At 35.7% G+C, this 15,293-nt stretch overlaps 1 protein-coding gene across 10 annotated transcripts in view; it reads right to left on the reverse strand.

Moving 5' to 3' along the window:
• Positions 1–15,293, reverse strand: part of Ppp1r9a (protein phosphatase 1 regulatory subunit 9A) — a 307,086-nt gene that overhangs the window by 76,747 nt on the left and 215,046 nt on the right. For 5 of the 10 annotated variants that reach the window (XM_010603424.2, XM_010603421.2, XM_010603418.2 and 2 more), the window contains exon 6: positions 11,225–11,290. The exons of the other annotated variants lie outside the window; for them this stretch is intronic. In XM_010603424.2, the coding sequence (XP_010601726.1) occupies positions 11,225–11,290 (66 nt within the window). The remainder of the gene's footprint in view (positions 1–11,224; positions 11,291–15,293) is intronic. 10 annotated transcript variants of the gene reach the window in all.

Here is a 15,293-nt window from a genome sequence, read left to right on the forward strand (position 1 = left end):
AAAAAAAAAAAAAAAAAAAAAAAAAAAGAATAACCTTAACAGGGCCCCACTGCATTTACTTAGTAGTATCTAGAACTTCTAAGGAGGCTTTCAACAATATAATAAAATGAATTGTAGTCATTGGTTAAGAAGGTAATTTCCTGTCACACATATTTTAAAGTAGTATCAGGGTATATAAAATACAGACAATTCTTACCTCTAAGAATAATTCTGGATTTATCATCCAGATATAATTATCAAGAGTCTTCACAAATAAAAGTTTTTAAGAATTCTTTTCACTTCTGTTTTATTTCCCATTTCTTCTTCCCAATACCCAAATCACCTGCAACTCTCTTAAAATTTTTATCATTTATTTCATCTTTCCATTTACTAATTTTCTCTTTTCAATTAGCCTTATAAGTAGCCTGTGGACAAAATTTTACTTGCAAGTAAAATCAATGACATGGAATGGTGTTAGCAGAAGGCTGAACACCTTGAAATCACACTGAATTAAATCTGACACTTGTGGAGGAAGATGGACGATACTGAAAAAAACTGTGAAATTCTTTAAGTAGCCAGAGACTTGAGATTTTTGTGTGTGTCAACTCAAAAATGCACTTTAACTGTGTCAAGAATTAATTTTAGGGTAAAAACTGACAGTAAATATTCCTTTGCATGACCTATTTGCTCGATTAACAACTTTTATAAACAAAAAGGGGCAAAAAAGAAATGAAATATTCTTTCACAACTCATAGTGTGTCCACTGTACATTTCCCAATAATCACATGGCGCTGGCTTAATGTACTATCTTAATTTGAGGAAACTGAGTCTTGGAGACTACTTGAGAACAGTTAGTTAACTTGTTGCAGCTATATCTAAAACATGCCAAAGTCCATACTCTTTATTCTCTGTGATACTGCATCCAGTCTATAGAAACTGAAGTTTTGCAGAAAAACAAACAAAAAATACGAGAATATATTTCTTTCCTATTTCCCCAACCTAAGGTCCGGGGCAAAAATCTTGTTCTGTGGAGATTCTCTTTCCACAATTTTGAATATTATCATTCAATTCATTTTGAGGATTTCTGTTTCTACATGGCTCCGAAGTTTTGTCCTCTTCTTATCTCTCATAATATGCTCATTCTCAGACGTTCCCTTCAAGTGCAGTCATGGGTAGGCTACTTGCAATATAAAGAGAGGAATCACTGAAAAACATACATATGTATCACTCTGTCGTCATGTTCACTTATTTGTCTACCTTTGCATTGCTCAGCCAAGTTTCTCGAGTCTGCTACTGATAATTCATGTATTCTTATAAAAACTACAACCGTAAAATATAATCCACAAAAACTATTGTGGTGTCCTTAATATGGATGAAAAGAATCACATAAAATGACTCTAGATTTTAGTGTGTCCCTTTCTTTTACATTTCCTTCCCATACTTAGTTTTGTTGGGCTATGGTCTTTATTGAATCCTCCCAAAGTATTTTATCTAATTTTCATACATAAAATGACTTCCTTCATACTATTATATCAGAGCACTGAATGTTTTATTATGTAACATAATTACGTAAGTATACTCTTGGCAAGCACACTCTCTGGCTGGTAGGAACAGATGTGCATGGCCATACTGGAGCTTGAACACTTATAAGAGCTATACCATAGCGATCAGTCTAGGTTTTACCAAAACAATAGTGTCTTGCATCGATGAGCTAGTGAAGTAGGATCAGTGAAAGAATCTTGGTTTTTCATACAGTTAGATCCAGGGCTCAGATCCTGGCTTTGAGACATCGAGAAAGCTCAATTTATTCATCTATACAGTGAAAAAACTATAGTTTCTTACCATAACAATGTTGTTATGAGATTAAATTAGATAGTGCCTGAAAAGTATTCAATCCAAGTCCTGACACCTAGTAGGCACTTAATAATTGACTGCTGTCCTTGGTACGGCTGGTACCAACACTGAAATGGCAACATACTAAAGCCTCATCCATTTTGTAACTAGATGTTTGCTAAGCTTGAGTTTCATAGACCTAATTCCCTAGAAGATCTAGAAGCACAATCTTTTATAAGCAAATTACTTCTTTTTCCTTTTGCTAAACCTGCCCCTCCTCTTATATTACAAGTTTTTCAGCATGCACAGGCTCTTACCAAACCCAGGCAAACTTCCACGAACCTGGCTCCTCACTCACCTGGCCCTAACATGCTGCAGTGCTTCAAGACAATGCATATCCTACGAAGTTGCTGCCCTTAAGACTTTCCTAATCCACTCCTTTATGCTCCCACCATATAAATTTGATGTTTTATTATCTGCCTTTCCCATCAATTTCTTTCATTTAAATGAAAGATGCTTGAGCCTGCCAGGTACGATTTATCTTTACAAATCCAATGTTATCACTGCACTGTTTGGTGTATAGTGGGCGCTAAACAAATGTTTGCTGAATAAATGAAGACAGTTGCAGCCACATCTGCACAGCAGGGCAGAGCCTGATATTCCCGTTACTCTCAGCTTTCCAGTATAAAATACAGTGAAACACAGCTGCAGCTGGCTTAAATGACCCTACTGGGGATTTTTTCTTGTTGTTAGGTTCAGCCATTAGCAGTAATTTTTGCTGTAGCAATGCTTGCTCTGGTAAATTCAGAGAAACTAAATGGTACTAATCATAAAAATAGCCTTAATTAAGCAGTTTTGTAAGAATATGTTTACTGGATTTGAATGGTTAGATACATTTTCGGACTCAGTTTGAAGAAAGAACAGCAGTTACTTTTTCTCTGGAGGACAAAGCTGTCAGAGTCAGACATTAATGCTGAAAACTCCTCAGTCTGCACAAATCATCCAGGATTGAACTTGGGACCTTGCACTTGAGAGGCAGGTGACAGTACCACTGAGCTTAAATCCCTGGCCCCATCATACGTCTTTTTGAAAAACCATCCCCTTTCCTGCAAAGGCACCTCCTTGTCCATTTTCTGCTGGTGATTTCTGTGTGTCCTAAACTGGTAAGGTTTGGCCACTTAGTCTGGCTGGATGCTCTTTGCTCATCTCTGAAACAACAGCACTTTCTTCATGAAGTTGTTGTAAGAATTTACAGCAGTGATATACTCAGAGTTAATTATAGGGCCCACAATATGCTAATGACTACCTGGCATTCTGACTACGATCATTTTCATCATCCCTATGTCTACAGGACAGGACCGGAAAGTGGTGCAGCAAATACGACCATGAGCTTTGGGGCCAGAGAGAGTAGGTCCTCAAGAGGAACAACCAAATGTCACGGGAGCGCGACAACAGGTAAGTCATTTATTCTGCATCTTTTGTTGTCTCTTTTATGAAAAAGTGTGAGATGCCAATTTCATAGGGCACTGAGAGGATTCAAAGAAAGAGATACACAAAAGATGCAATGTGATCTCTAACTCATCATGTATATTCTGTTTTCCTCATTTATCAAATCTTCAAAATTTCTTGGGATTTTTTTGTTCTTCAGATAGTTTTCTGATTTTAACTCCATTTTTATTATCTAGCTTGCAAGTAAAGAAACTTCTCAACTCCCTATTTAGATTCCTTACATGGGCCCATGCTCCTTGACATGAAGCTCTCAGCTCTGCGGGATATGACTGGTAATACTGCTGACAAATTTTGTTCCTAAAATCTCAACCAGAGTTAAGATCTGTCTTTTCCAATTGCTCAAATTCAGGTTTTCCTGCTTAATTTTTCCAGCTACTATATTAGATAGTTCACATTAATATTTGATTTGAAAGTATTTGAAGTTTTTATTCCCTTCCTTTTAGAAACTATATTCCAAAGGCAAGGATGCTATTTCCTATGACAGAGTCTAGATGTTAAAATGATGCCCAGTGATCCTGCTTCCTGGTATTCATGTTTTTGCATCATCCCTTCCCACTGGTGTGTGCTGGGACTAGCAACTTACTTTTAACAGCCAGAAATCAACAAAAGTCACAGAATAACACTTCTGTGCCTAGTTTACTAAAAGACTGTGACTTGCCCTTCTTGCTCTGAGTCCTCATGACTGGGAAGCAAACAGCCATGTTGTATGAAAGTCCCACATTACAGAGCACTGAACTTTTGGCCAACAGCCACTAAGGACCACAGGCCTGCCAACAGTCACACAAGGAACTCGGAAGGGATTTGCTGGAGCTGTCGACAGCTGTGAGTCAGCTTGGCTGCTGAGACCTCTCCAAGCTGAGCATAAGATGATCAGGGTTCTTCTGGCTGACACCTGATGTGCAGCCTTGAGAGAGATCTTAGGTCAGAGGCATCCAGCAAAATTGACTCACAGACACAAACAGTGCATAAATTTCTTGTTTTAAGCTGCTTTATTTTTGTAGTAAATTGTTATCTGGCACTAGAAGGTGTACATGCAAAATAAAAAAACAAGTAGCCTTGGAAAGGCAGTAGGCAAAGGCTATATGGATTGTGAAAAATAGATGAATAAGGCCAGCTTAAACTGCCTTAAACATACCATTAGCGGAAATCTGGAAGGTGGAGTCCTCATGACCGCAGGGCGGAAAGCTTAGCAGCATTATCACTTTCTCTACTGAAAACGTAGAAATGTTCCTGGCGAACCAGGCAATCTTAGTAAGTCAATTTCTAAAGTGTTGAAGGTGCAGCCTAAATTTTATCTAACTGCTTAATAGTAGTACATGTCAGGAAGAGAATGAGAGTATATTAAATAGAAAGGAACCAAAACCTGATAATTTTTAAAATTGATTCTACAATTAAGAAATAGCTTCAAAACAAAGTCCAAGTCCAGGGGACTGGCAGGAGGACAATCTAAAAGCAGAGGGTACTGCCATAAAATCATAAGAATTATGAGTTTTGGGAACCCTAGTTTTATATAATGGGTGAAAAGAAGAGTGCCACTGCCCAAGATACTATTCAACACAGCAGGACGTATTAGCTAATGCATAGAATTGGCTTTGGAACACAAGAAGGAAGTCTAAGGTCTACAGCTGTTCTGTCATCCAGAACAACTCTTGCCAGTAGCTTGAAGATGACTTGAATGCCTCCTAGGGACAAGATGGTACCACTGATCACATCTCCTAAAGTGGGAACGAAGTTTATAATACCTTATCGGAATGAATGATAAACATGATAAACAAAATCTCCCCAACAGAAAATTACCATTTATTCATGTATGGCTACGATACTGTAGGAGCAGGCTGGCAGCTTTCTTAAATCTATCACTCCCACTTGACGAAGTCTGGCTCTACCAATCTCACTGGTTCAAATCGACCCACATAAAACTTAAACATCAGACAAGAGAGTCAAAAGGCCTTCAGAGGCTAGAAATTCAGTTTCAATTGGACCTTATTAGCAGATTAATACCTATTTTATTCCTTTCTTAGAAGATGTTTGGTGGTCGATCAAGTATACAGGATGGTTGTACTGGGAAATGATTTAAGTATTCTGGCAGCCATTAAACATCTAAACAAGCTGAGTTCCCTTTCTTCCTCTGGGATTCCATATTGTCACTGCTAGATCACCAGAGAGAGAAAAGACTATTTCCCTAAAATCTCTAGAAACCCCTGTCTCACTGACACTAATACAAAGAAGAAATATGGACATGTAACACATCAACTCCATTTTACGTTTAGTAATGGAAGCCACATCACACTGTATCTTCCCAAAGGGTCCCAGCCAGAAGGCACTTTGGCATCTGATCTCACTGAACCCCACTGCATCAGATGAATTTAGCATAGGACTAGGTGAGATGATGGATTTTACACCAGTATCCGCAGACCCATAACGTTTAAGTGCTTCCTCTCCACAAAGTTCTCTAGCATATTCCAGGAACGCATATACTAGTTAGTTTTCCCCTAAAGGGAAACAGACCTCAGCCCTCCCTGGGTCATCTTTCTTCCTAAAACAGCTGCGGTCAGGGCATAGGAAGGAGAAAGCATAAAGGGGTGTGGAGGTGGAGAGTGGTGCGATGCTAGTTACAAGGCACACTTAGTTGAGTAGTTTACTAATTATTCAAGCTTTAACATAACTGCAGTGTCCACAGAACATTATAGGGGAGGCCACAATTACTGGCACCACATATTTAGCTTTGGGGAGTCTTTGATCAGCAACAGACTTCCGTGCAGGAACCTTCTGTCGTGGAGTCTACCTTAAATCTGTGGCATTTGCTGTCCAGATGAACATGACAGTAACACTTTTTCAGGCTGGTTTTAACAAAAGGAATAGGGCGGTTTTCCAGGGTCTTCAAGCTGAAAGTTTCTCACTGTCCAACAGGTTCTCTTCATTGGGAATATAAATATAATTGAAGGCACGAGGGCTCAAATATTCAAGGAGGGTTTCATAGGAGTTTGTCTTCCTCTGAGAAATCTCCCCAACAGAGCTAACATTCCAGTCCTGACTCACCACAAAGAATTCCAAGTCTCCTCTGTCAAATCTGGTTGACTTGACAGCCATGGCAGCCTTCAGGAAAGGTAAGAGGCACAGATTCTGCTGCTCTTCCTTAACCTGCACTGTGCTCTCTTTATCAGTTCTCTAGGGAACTAGCTGAGGTCTAAGGAGTCAAGAGGCTCCTGACCACGCTCACTGCAATTCCTTCTTTCAAACTCAGTGAGGTGTATATCTTTGTAAATACTGTCCAGGGTCAGAGCCTTTCACTAAGCAAAGATGTGTCTATAATTAAAAAAAAAAAATCACTGCATTTGTACTGATTGCTCAAGCCACAATTTCTTAAGTGTCTCATCTAAGGAACTATTTCTTATATGTAAGTCGCAATTGGTAATCTTACCTTGTTTCTGAATTTTATAGTTTTGCGTTGTATACATGAATAGAAAATCTACATAGAATTGAATTTTGGTATGGAATGAGAAGGAGGTTCAATTTCATAATTTTTTATTTATTAAAGAGTTTAACATTTTTCAATTCATATCAAGTGTTATCTATGTCACCAAATTTTCATACATGGAAGGGACTGTTTGAGGATTCCTTAACTTGTCTATTCTTTTGGTCCATGGTATAAATTACTGTATTTTAGTAATAATTATTTTTTAGGCATGTGAAATGTCATAGCTATTTCTGGTGCACTGTTCTTTCATGTACATTTTAGCAACAGCTTATCAAAGTCCATTTAAAAATCCTTTGGAAATATTTTTACTAGAATTTTATTGACTACATAAATTAACTTGGAGCAAACTGACTCGGCTAAGCTCCCGAGTCATCCAATCTATGAAAAAGATCTCCCTGTTCCTTTACATAAGCTTTAATATTTTTCAATAAGTTTATTTTCCCTATGAAGGTCCTATCTTTTATTTCTTGATACCTCAAGTTATATTTTTCTCACATATAGACACAATGAAATAGAAGTTATATTTTACATGAATTACGAACCTAGAAAACTTGCTAAAATCTTGTATTGTTTCTAGTAATTTATTTGTAAGTAAGTTTGAGTTCTAAATACACATTCTCTTCACCTGTGAATAATAGCTTTATGTCTTCCTTTCTAATTTATTTCTCTCACTTGTTCTTGCTTTCCATTACAAAGTCAAATACAAGATGTGATTGTTTTTCAAACACTAAACAATACTTGCTTTCCTGGCTAAACAGTGGCTATAGTGTTAAATACAGTTTGTTAATATTTGAAGATCATTTGTATTACTTAATGAAATAGACATGTTTTTCTCACATCTTTACTAGGTTTTACTATTTGGATTACACAGTACCTAGTTGTATCATACCTCTCACACCCTCAAGATTTTACCACAGTTTTGGAATCAGAGTGGTACTATTCTTTACATTTATGTCCTCTGAGGAAATTATATGCAAATGAAAATATTTATGCCAGTTCAGTATAACTAATAATGAAGTGACTTCGATCTTTCTTTCATTTTTTTCTCTTTATTTTCTCTTTCTCACTTTCTTCCCCTTCCTACTCCTGTTCTTTTATTTTTTTATGCTGTCTAGCATGGCGTTTTTTTTATTTTTAGCTTTGTATTTTAAAACTGTAAACTCATATGCCTTGAAACTTTTAGGCTTTGACTAAAGGTAACTCCCCCTTGATAAGCTCTCCTCACCCCTAAATACAGTAAACATTCGGACTGCTTGTGGTCATCATTTCCTAGAGAAAATTTCCTCTTCCTTTCACTTCACACTAAGCCCACACACTGGTAATTTTACATGTAGTTCCTGGATGGTAGATTTATTTTCATCTATAAAGAATTATAGCCCATGATGTTGCAGTGTGATGATGAAGTTCTCCAATTAGGCATCCCATTTTGGGTGTGACTTGAGTTTTGTCTCCCATAACTGGAAGCAATACTAGTTGGAATATAGTGACAGCTAAAGACAAAAAAAAGAAATTAGGATGAGTGAAAGGAGCATGGTGTTAAAAAGTATGTTATGATTTTATTCAATCCACAGTCTGGAATGGAAAAATTAACCTATGCTGTCCGAAAGCAGACTGAATGGCTGCTCCACACAGAGTGACAGCCGAGTTCCCTGACCTAACTATTTGGTGTAACAAAAACTTTCTGTATCTTCAATGGGGCAATGCTTACTGACAAACTCTTAAGTACACTTAAAATTGGTGCATTTCATTGTATATACATTGTCTCTCAAAGTTAGATTTAAAATGCAGATAAAGGGCTGGGGATTTAGCTCAGTGGTTCGGTGGCCTGCCTTGCAAGTGCAAGGACCTGAGTTCAATCCCCGGTACCAAAAAATAAAAATAAAATAAATAAAATAAAATAAAATGCAGATACATAACGATAAAATATTTCAAATAACACATTTAAGATATATTCATTCATTTCATGGTCAATTTTACCTTAATATTTTAAAAAATTAATTAAGAGCTAGAACTTTGGAACCCAATCATGAGTTTTTCATCCCTACTTGCATCAGTATCAGTATATAATGAAAGGAGCCTTTATCAAGACTGACAAATTCCCATGATAAGGCAGCTTCCACACATTAATCCTGGGTCAGGTTGCCATTAGTCTTTATGCTCATGAAAATGTATTTCTCTGATTGAAGGCTATTTTTAAATTAGATCACTGTAAAAAAAAAAAAGGGTCATTTATGAAGTACTGATCTTGAAATTAGGCCGTCTTGACTCTCCTGTTACTATTACAAACTTACTCAGGATGAGAAGTGATGCCAACCTGCGTCAGTAGGATGGCATTTTGAAGGTTTCAAATGGATGGAATGCACATATTCATTTTTTCTAGTTTTACGTGCAGAGGATTTCAGGACAGTGTGATAAAGAAAGGCTATTCTGCCAGGTTCATGGTCTCTCAAGATATCTGCAATGAAGTAGCAATCAAAAGCTCATAGAAAGTGCTCAATTGTAAAGCACCCAAGGGCAAAGACAGATTATTCCTTTCCTTACCTCCAATCTCTAGTCTCATCAGGTCTCACACTGCTTTTACGCTTGTATTCTTCCCTCGTCATTGTATTTTCGAGTAAACTTCATTCTCATTTGACTCTGCTCTCCAATTTTTAATTGAATCTCCCTTGTGTAATTTAATTTGCTTCAGTTTCTTTGCTTCCTCTAATTTTCCCAGTGCTGTGCTCATTACTGTGTGTATTAAAAATCAACCAGCATTTAACACCTGTCACTGGACAGATTATAGGTGAATGGGGGAAACTTCCGCATAAATAATGATAGAGAGACACTGTTATTGATGCTTTAGAAAAGGAGGCCCCTAGCACAACTGAGAAAACCCAAGAAGCCTTGGTGCAGATGAACCCTAAACAGAATCCTGAAAAGCTAATATGATTAAATCATATATGATTCAAGTTGGAGAAAAAAGGAAGAGCAAAGCTGGGGTAAAGCAGGGGATCCTGATGGCCTGTGGGAAGGTAAGTTGGCTCCCCAGACAAGTGCGGCCATCTCTTTCTGTGACTATTAGCGTGACAGAGATTTTTGGTAAAGAATCATATCAAACATATTTTTCAAAAAATAAAATGTCTAAAGTTGGAAAAAGACTGCCATTTGTGTTATTTCTACGTTATCTGTTTAACACTACTATAAATTCCATAGTTCACAGTATAATATAGTATCATTATAGCAAGGTTTCCAGGGATGACAAAGTCTTTTCTGCTTTCAAAGCCACTTAATGTCCTGAAAGAAGTTGATAAAGTTTTGTCATTTTCTATGCAGCCATGAATAAATATTATCACGTGGCCACTGGAAAAGAAAAAGCAAGAAAACATAATAAAAGTGGCTGCGTAATTTTTAAAAATTATACAAAGAAAATGTCTAAAAAATGACATTGTTTGGGTTGAAGATTCCTTTATTAATTCTATTTTCCTTGACCTTATCATCTCTTTGTCCATGTTCAGTGTTACAAAGGGTAATAATACTTCTATATTCAGAGAATATTCCTTGAGAGGGCCATTCAAGTAGATCCTGTCCACCCTCAGGGTCAGTGTGTGCTCGTGTGTATGAGCATGCAGTGTGTGTGTAGGTGGCTGAAGCCAGATCAAGCATGGATAGATACATCAAGCAACAGAATGTTTTCTAAGAACCTTGGGATTGTAGGTGTCAATGATGATTATCTTTATAAATTTGAGGAATGCAAACCAAAGGATACAATTGCAATTTAATAATTTTAAATAGCCAATAAAATTTGAGTGTATGAACAGATATTAAAATCATTTTCATTTTCTCTTATTCGTCAAGCTCCTTTTATCACCATTAGCTGGTTGGCCTCTTAAACACATCGGCCCTCCATTTAAGCTCATTATCTCTATGAGATTATTCATTTAAAATAGAATACTTCCTCATACATTTTGGGAAGTCTATAAATCATGCAAATAAACAAATAGTTCTATTTAAAGATACATACATTTAGTGTCTAGAAAAAAATAAGAACTTTCTATTAGAAGATTCTTTTTCAAAACAATATAAATTGCCACGTACCCTTTATTATTAAAACATCATAATAGCCCCAATGTTGGATATCAGTTTCCCCTCTAATTTGAATCACAAAAGATTTTAAATGTTAGGGGTTAAAAACATTCACAGTTAATTGTTAGGAAGTGAGTCCAAACTGCAGAATCTATACCTAAAATATGTGCCATTATTCAGAATTAAGCCTTTGTTCAAATCATTATTTTAAAATTATTGTTCCATACACAAAACACACAGCTCTGGAGAAGCTGCTTAGGTCAGAGAGTTAATAAAACATACAGAATATTTAATTTCAAACATGAAGCAGGAAGGTACAGACAAGAATTCTTTTCTATCAAAAAACAAAAACCACCAAACCTTAAAGAAATTGTTGTTATTGTTATTGCTGTTGCCACATACTCCTTGCAGTTCAGCCACAGTGTTCTAAAATGGTTGACAGAAACAGTTAAAGGATGTCCCACTCCTGGCCCAACCGAGAGAACAGTATCCAGGTAAATGACAAAAAGACACTGAAGTTTTGGTGCTTGCTATAATACACACCATCTGTACCTTGGCTAGAAAATATCCCACTTTCAGATTCTCCATATTATACACACAATATAAAATATACCGTTATTAAATCCACAGCATTAAAATACCATCCATAACAACTGTAACCCCTTCCTGACAAAATCTATTATCTACTAGGAGTAGCAAATAGTATGAATCAAATTTAATGTCATTCTTTTAACACCTTTCACATAAAAATTACATTCTTACATAAACCATAGCTCCCATTAATATTTCTGCCTCTACCCAAGCAATAAAAAGACGCATATTTAGGTAAGAACCTGCCTTCAATTTTGCCTAATATTTTTTAAGATTCCACAGCAACAATACTGTTATGATATCATTACAATGTAATTCTAAGTAATGACTACAATTTATAAAAGAATGACATAGAGAACAAAAGGGGCTTTAGTTTCTGAAGTGATATTTAACCTTATTTTGAACTACTGCCTGCATAAACTTTGAAATGCCAGCTAGAACAGACTTTACAATAAATATCTTAGTTTTAAAAATTTGAAGAAGCCAAAATAGTATTACTTCTTTTCATTTTAATGACCATATCTATTTCCTAATTCATAAGAAGCATACAGTACCCACCTGTTCAGATTGTATTTCCAAGGTGAAGCCACAGCAGGTTAAACTGATTCTTTGATAGAAAGATACCCATAAAATACAAAAAAAACTACACAATATATACCAGTGTTACATAATCTTGCTACTAAAAAGCTATGAAATGTCGATAGTTGTGAGTTATGGCCAGAGATTAGATGTTATTAAAAATTAAATTCTAGTTGAAAATTTTACCATTCTCCCATAATTTCATGGCACAGTGCCGACTGAGTGGTTTATTGAAATCCTCCGTGGTTACCTTTCAAATTTTTAAAAAGAAAAAGATAAAACCAAATAAATAGTAATTATATTAAATCCAGAAATGGAATCACAGATACACTCTGATATATATTTACAGCTTTTCATGGTTCATTTTCATCTCCCTCTTCTTCATAGAATACTCACTCCTTTTTCCTCTTTAGCCTTCAGGTCAGAGCCATTTATTCATTATTTTTAAAATCTGAATGTTTAACAACGAATAGGAATTCATATTAAAGTGGAAAATTAAATTCATATTCTTTGCTTATTTTAAACTCTTCTATTTTAAATATTTGGAGTAAACAATAGAACCTTAAATGGTTTGAGGATTACCTATACATTTCAAATGCTATCAAAGTATTACTTGTAACTCTCTAAAGCAAGTAAAAAAGATATAAGTAAGCATAAATAATACACCAGTAAGAAAAATACAAACTACAATGTTATTCCTAAACTATTTCTCTCTATCTGTGCTTTGTTGTACAGAACCAATATACCTTAAAATTTCAGAATATAATCCTTACACTGTGATGTTTTCCATGTAGCCAATTCAAGCAAGCAACTCCTTTTTGTCAATGTGACAAGTTTCAAATTGGAATCAACCTTGGATTGTTTGATCAACAACAGAAGCTCTGTGACCTTCAGCAAATAATACGAATCTAAGAGCTGGCTCTGGAAATTAGCTAGATGAACTTGGTAGGTCTGAATCTAAGCAGAGGTTTTCGTGGTTTAAAGCAGGGAATTTTACAGGGTATATTATCAAATAAAAGCAATTCTAACACTGGAATCACAAGGTTCTATAAAATGAGATAAGCAAAAAGCCAAGCGACTGTACACATTCAGGGCCCGTGTTAACAAAATATATCATTAAACTGGTCAATTACATGAAATCACATCAATTATTTAACGACAATTAATCTGCTGACTATCCAATATTGGTTTTCCTTGGTTCTTTCACCCTTGGATGTTTTATTTTTCAGTAAGAGTGAAAGAAAGTAGAGATGTAACACTTAAAACCAATGAGTTTAATATCTGGTAACACTAATAAAAAATTGAGTTAAGTAGTAACAATGAAAGTTTGAATGTCAGAGTGAATTTTCACTATATATATAGCTTTCATATCCTATGGACAGAGCTAGTTTTACTTGGGCATATTTAAGTAAGGCATAGTATAGAAAAGGGTAAAAAAAAGAGAGGATGACAGAGAAATACAAAGAAAAAGACTAGCATTCTCAGTAAAGTAAGAATTATTTGAAATAATAGTAGCCAGTATCTGATTTCTTTAACCTCTAGAAAAAAAGAGAATGTTTATCAGAGAGGTAAACTGTAAGTTTTTAAACATTTTTATACTCAATTATTCTTCTTTCTAAGCTCCATAAAGATGATGCTTATGAGTGCAGCCTAGAATAAAGTAATTTCCATATGTTCACTTTTCTTATTACTAAAACTACTGAACAAAGAACCACAGAACCTAAGTATCAAAAGAAGCTCCATCCTTCAAAACAGGAATCCTCTTAACATCTTTTGTTGCTCAGTGATTCTGTGTGTGCCTGACCACTGGCAGATCCATTAAGAGTGTTCTGTTACATTCTATTAAAAGCAAGGCAGGAAAAAAAGAAAACAAAAAAAAAAAACAAAAAAACACAAGGCAGAGACCAGGTTTGGAGCCAGGAAGATTCTATTCTACATCTAACACTGCCAATGACTGGCTCTTCAAATAGAAGAAAGACCTCAGTTGCAGCTGCTATACTGCTAGAAAAAAATATAATCTTTTTATTGCTGCAAGGATTAAATGAGACCATGAAGGTAGAGTGTCATCTCTCACAGTGTCTGGCACGATTTACTTGTACCCCTACCGATAAAAATAGCTACTCAGGTGACCATTAACACTTCCTATGTAAAAATAGGCAAACAAACTCATTAGCAATCTTCCAACTGGTATATGGTATGTTTTTAAGTATAAATGTGGGGTAAAAATCTTCTTTTTACATTTATTTGATATAGCAAATATATAACTTCTAGCACATATTCCAAAGACAGACAGACAGACAGACAGACAGACACACACACACACACACACACACACACACACACACACGAGCTTCAGCTCCTTGAGTTGCAAATTTATGGTGATAAATGTGATTAATTCCACCAAATAACCAGAGAAAGATGTGGTATATGACCTAAAAGTTTCACATGGGCAGTTTAAGAAAGGTTATCTTACTCTCTCCTTTCCTTTGTTAGATTTGATGTATTGCTTCATACTTAGACACTAGAAGAGATTCAGAGATCTAGCCCCATCTCTGTACTTAAAGGCAAGTATACAGAGGTACCATGAAAAGAAATATTAGCCTCCTCTCCTTCCACCACTTGATGTCACCATACTCCCCTAAATCTTGGGTCCAAAATCTTCATCTCAGAGGGTGAAGAGGCAAAAACCAAACCTGTAGAGAATAATTCTACAATCCTACAACAGGCTTGCATCTAAAGCAAATCAACATCTCTTACAAAACACAAAACACTAGAGCAGAGAATTGAAAACTACGTAAGACCCAAGTTCAAATGTTTGAGAAATTAGTATTGTAATTTTAGAATCCAAAATAACATATTTCTTACTTAGCCATCAGTATAATTAAAAAATTACTTGCCATATGAAATGGACTCTGCAAGTGAAAAATTAAATTAATAGAATTCCAAGGGAATAATCATATAAAGAGTTTCTAATCAAAAGTTAATTGATATACCACTTCTCATTTTCCACTATAATAAACAGAGCATACATCAACTTTACCCTACAAACATATTAAAACAATATACATTTTGGGGGGGTACCAGGGATTGAACTCAGGTCCTTGTGCTTGTGAGGCAGCTGGTAGAACCACTGAGTTAAATCCCTGGCCCTACTTAGTATACATTTGTGCTAAAATATCTGAGAATAAACACACAGGAAAAATATTTAAATGTCCACTTATTAATATTCTCTCTGTTCTGACTAAAAAAAAACCTGGAA

Source organism: Fukomys damarensis, unplaced genomic scaffold (genome assembly GCF_012274545.1).
Source record: "Fukomys damarensis isolate Sample0158 unplaced genomic scaffold, DMR_v1.0_HiC HiC_scaffold_4, whole genome shotgun sequence".
Taxonomy (NCBI): Eukaryota; Metazoa; Chordata; class Mammalia; order Rodentia; family Bathyergidae; genus Fukomys; species Fukomys damarensis.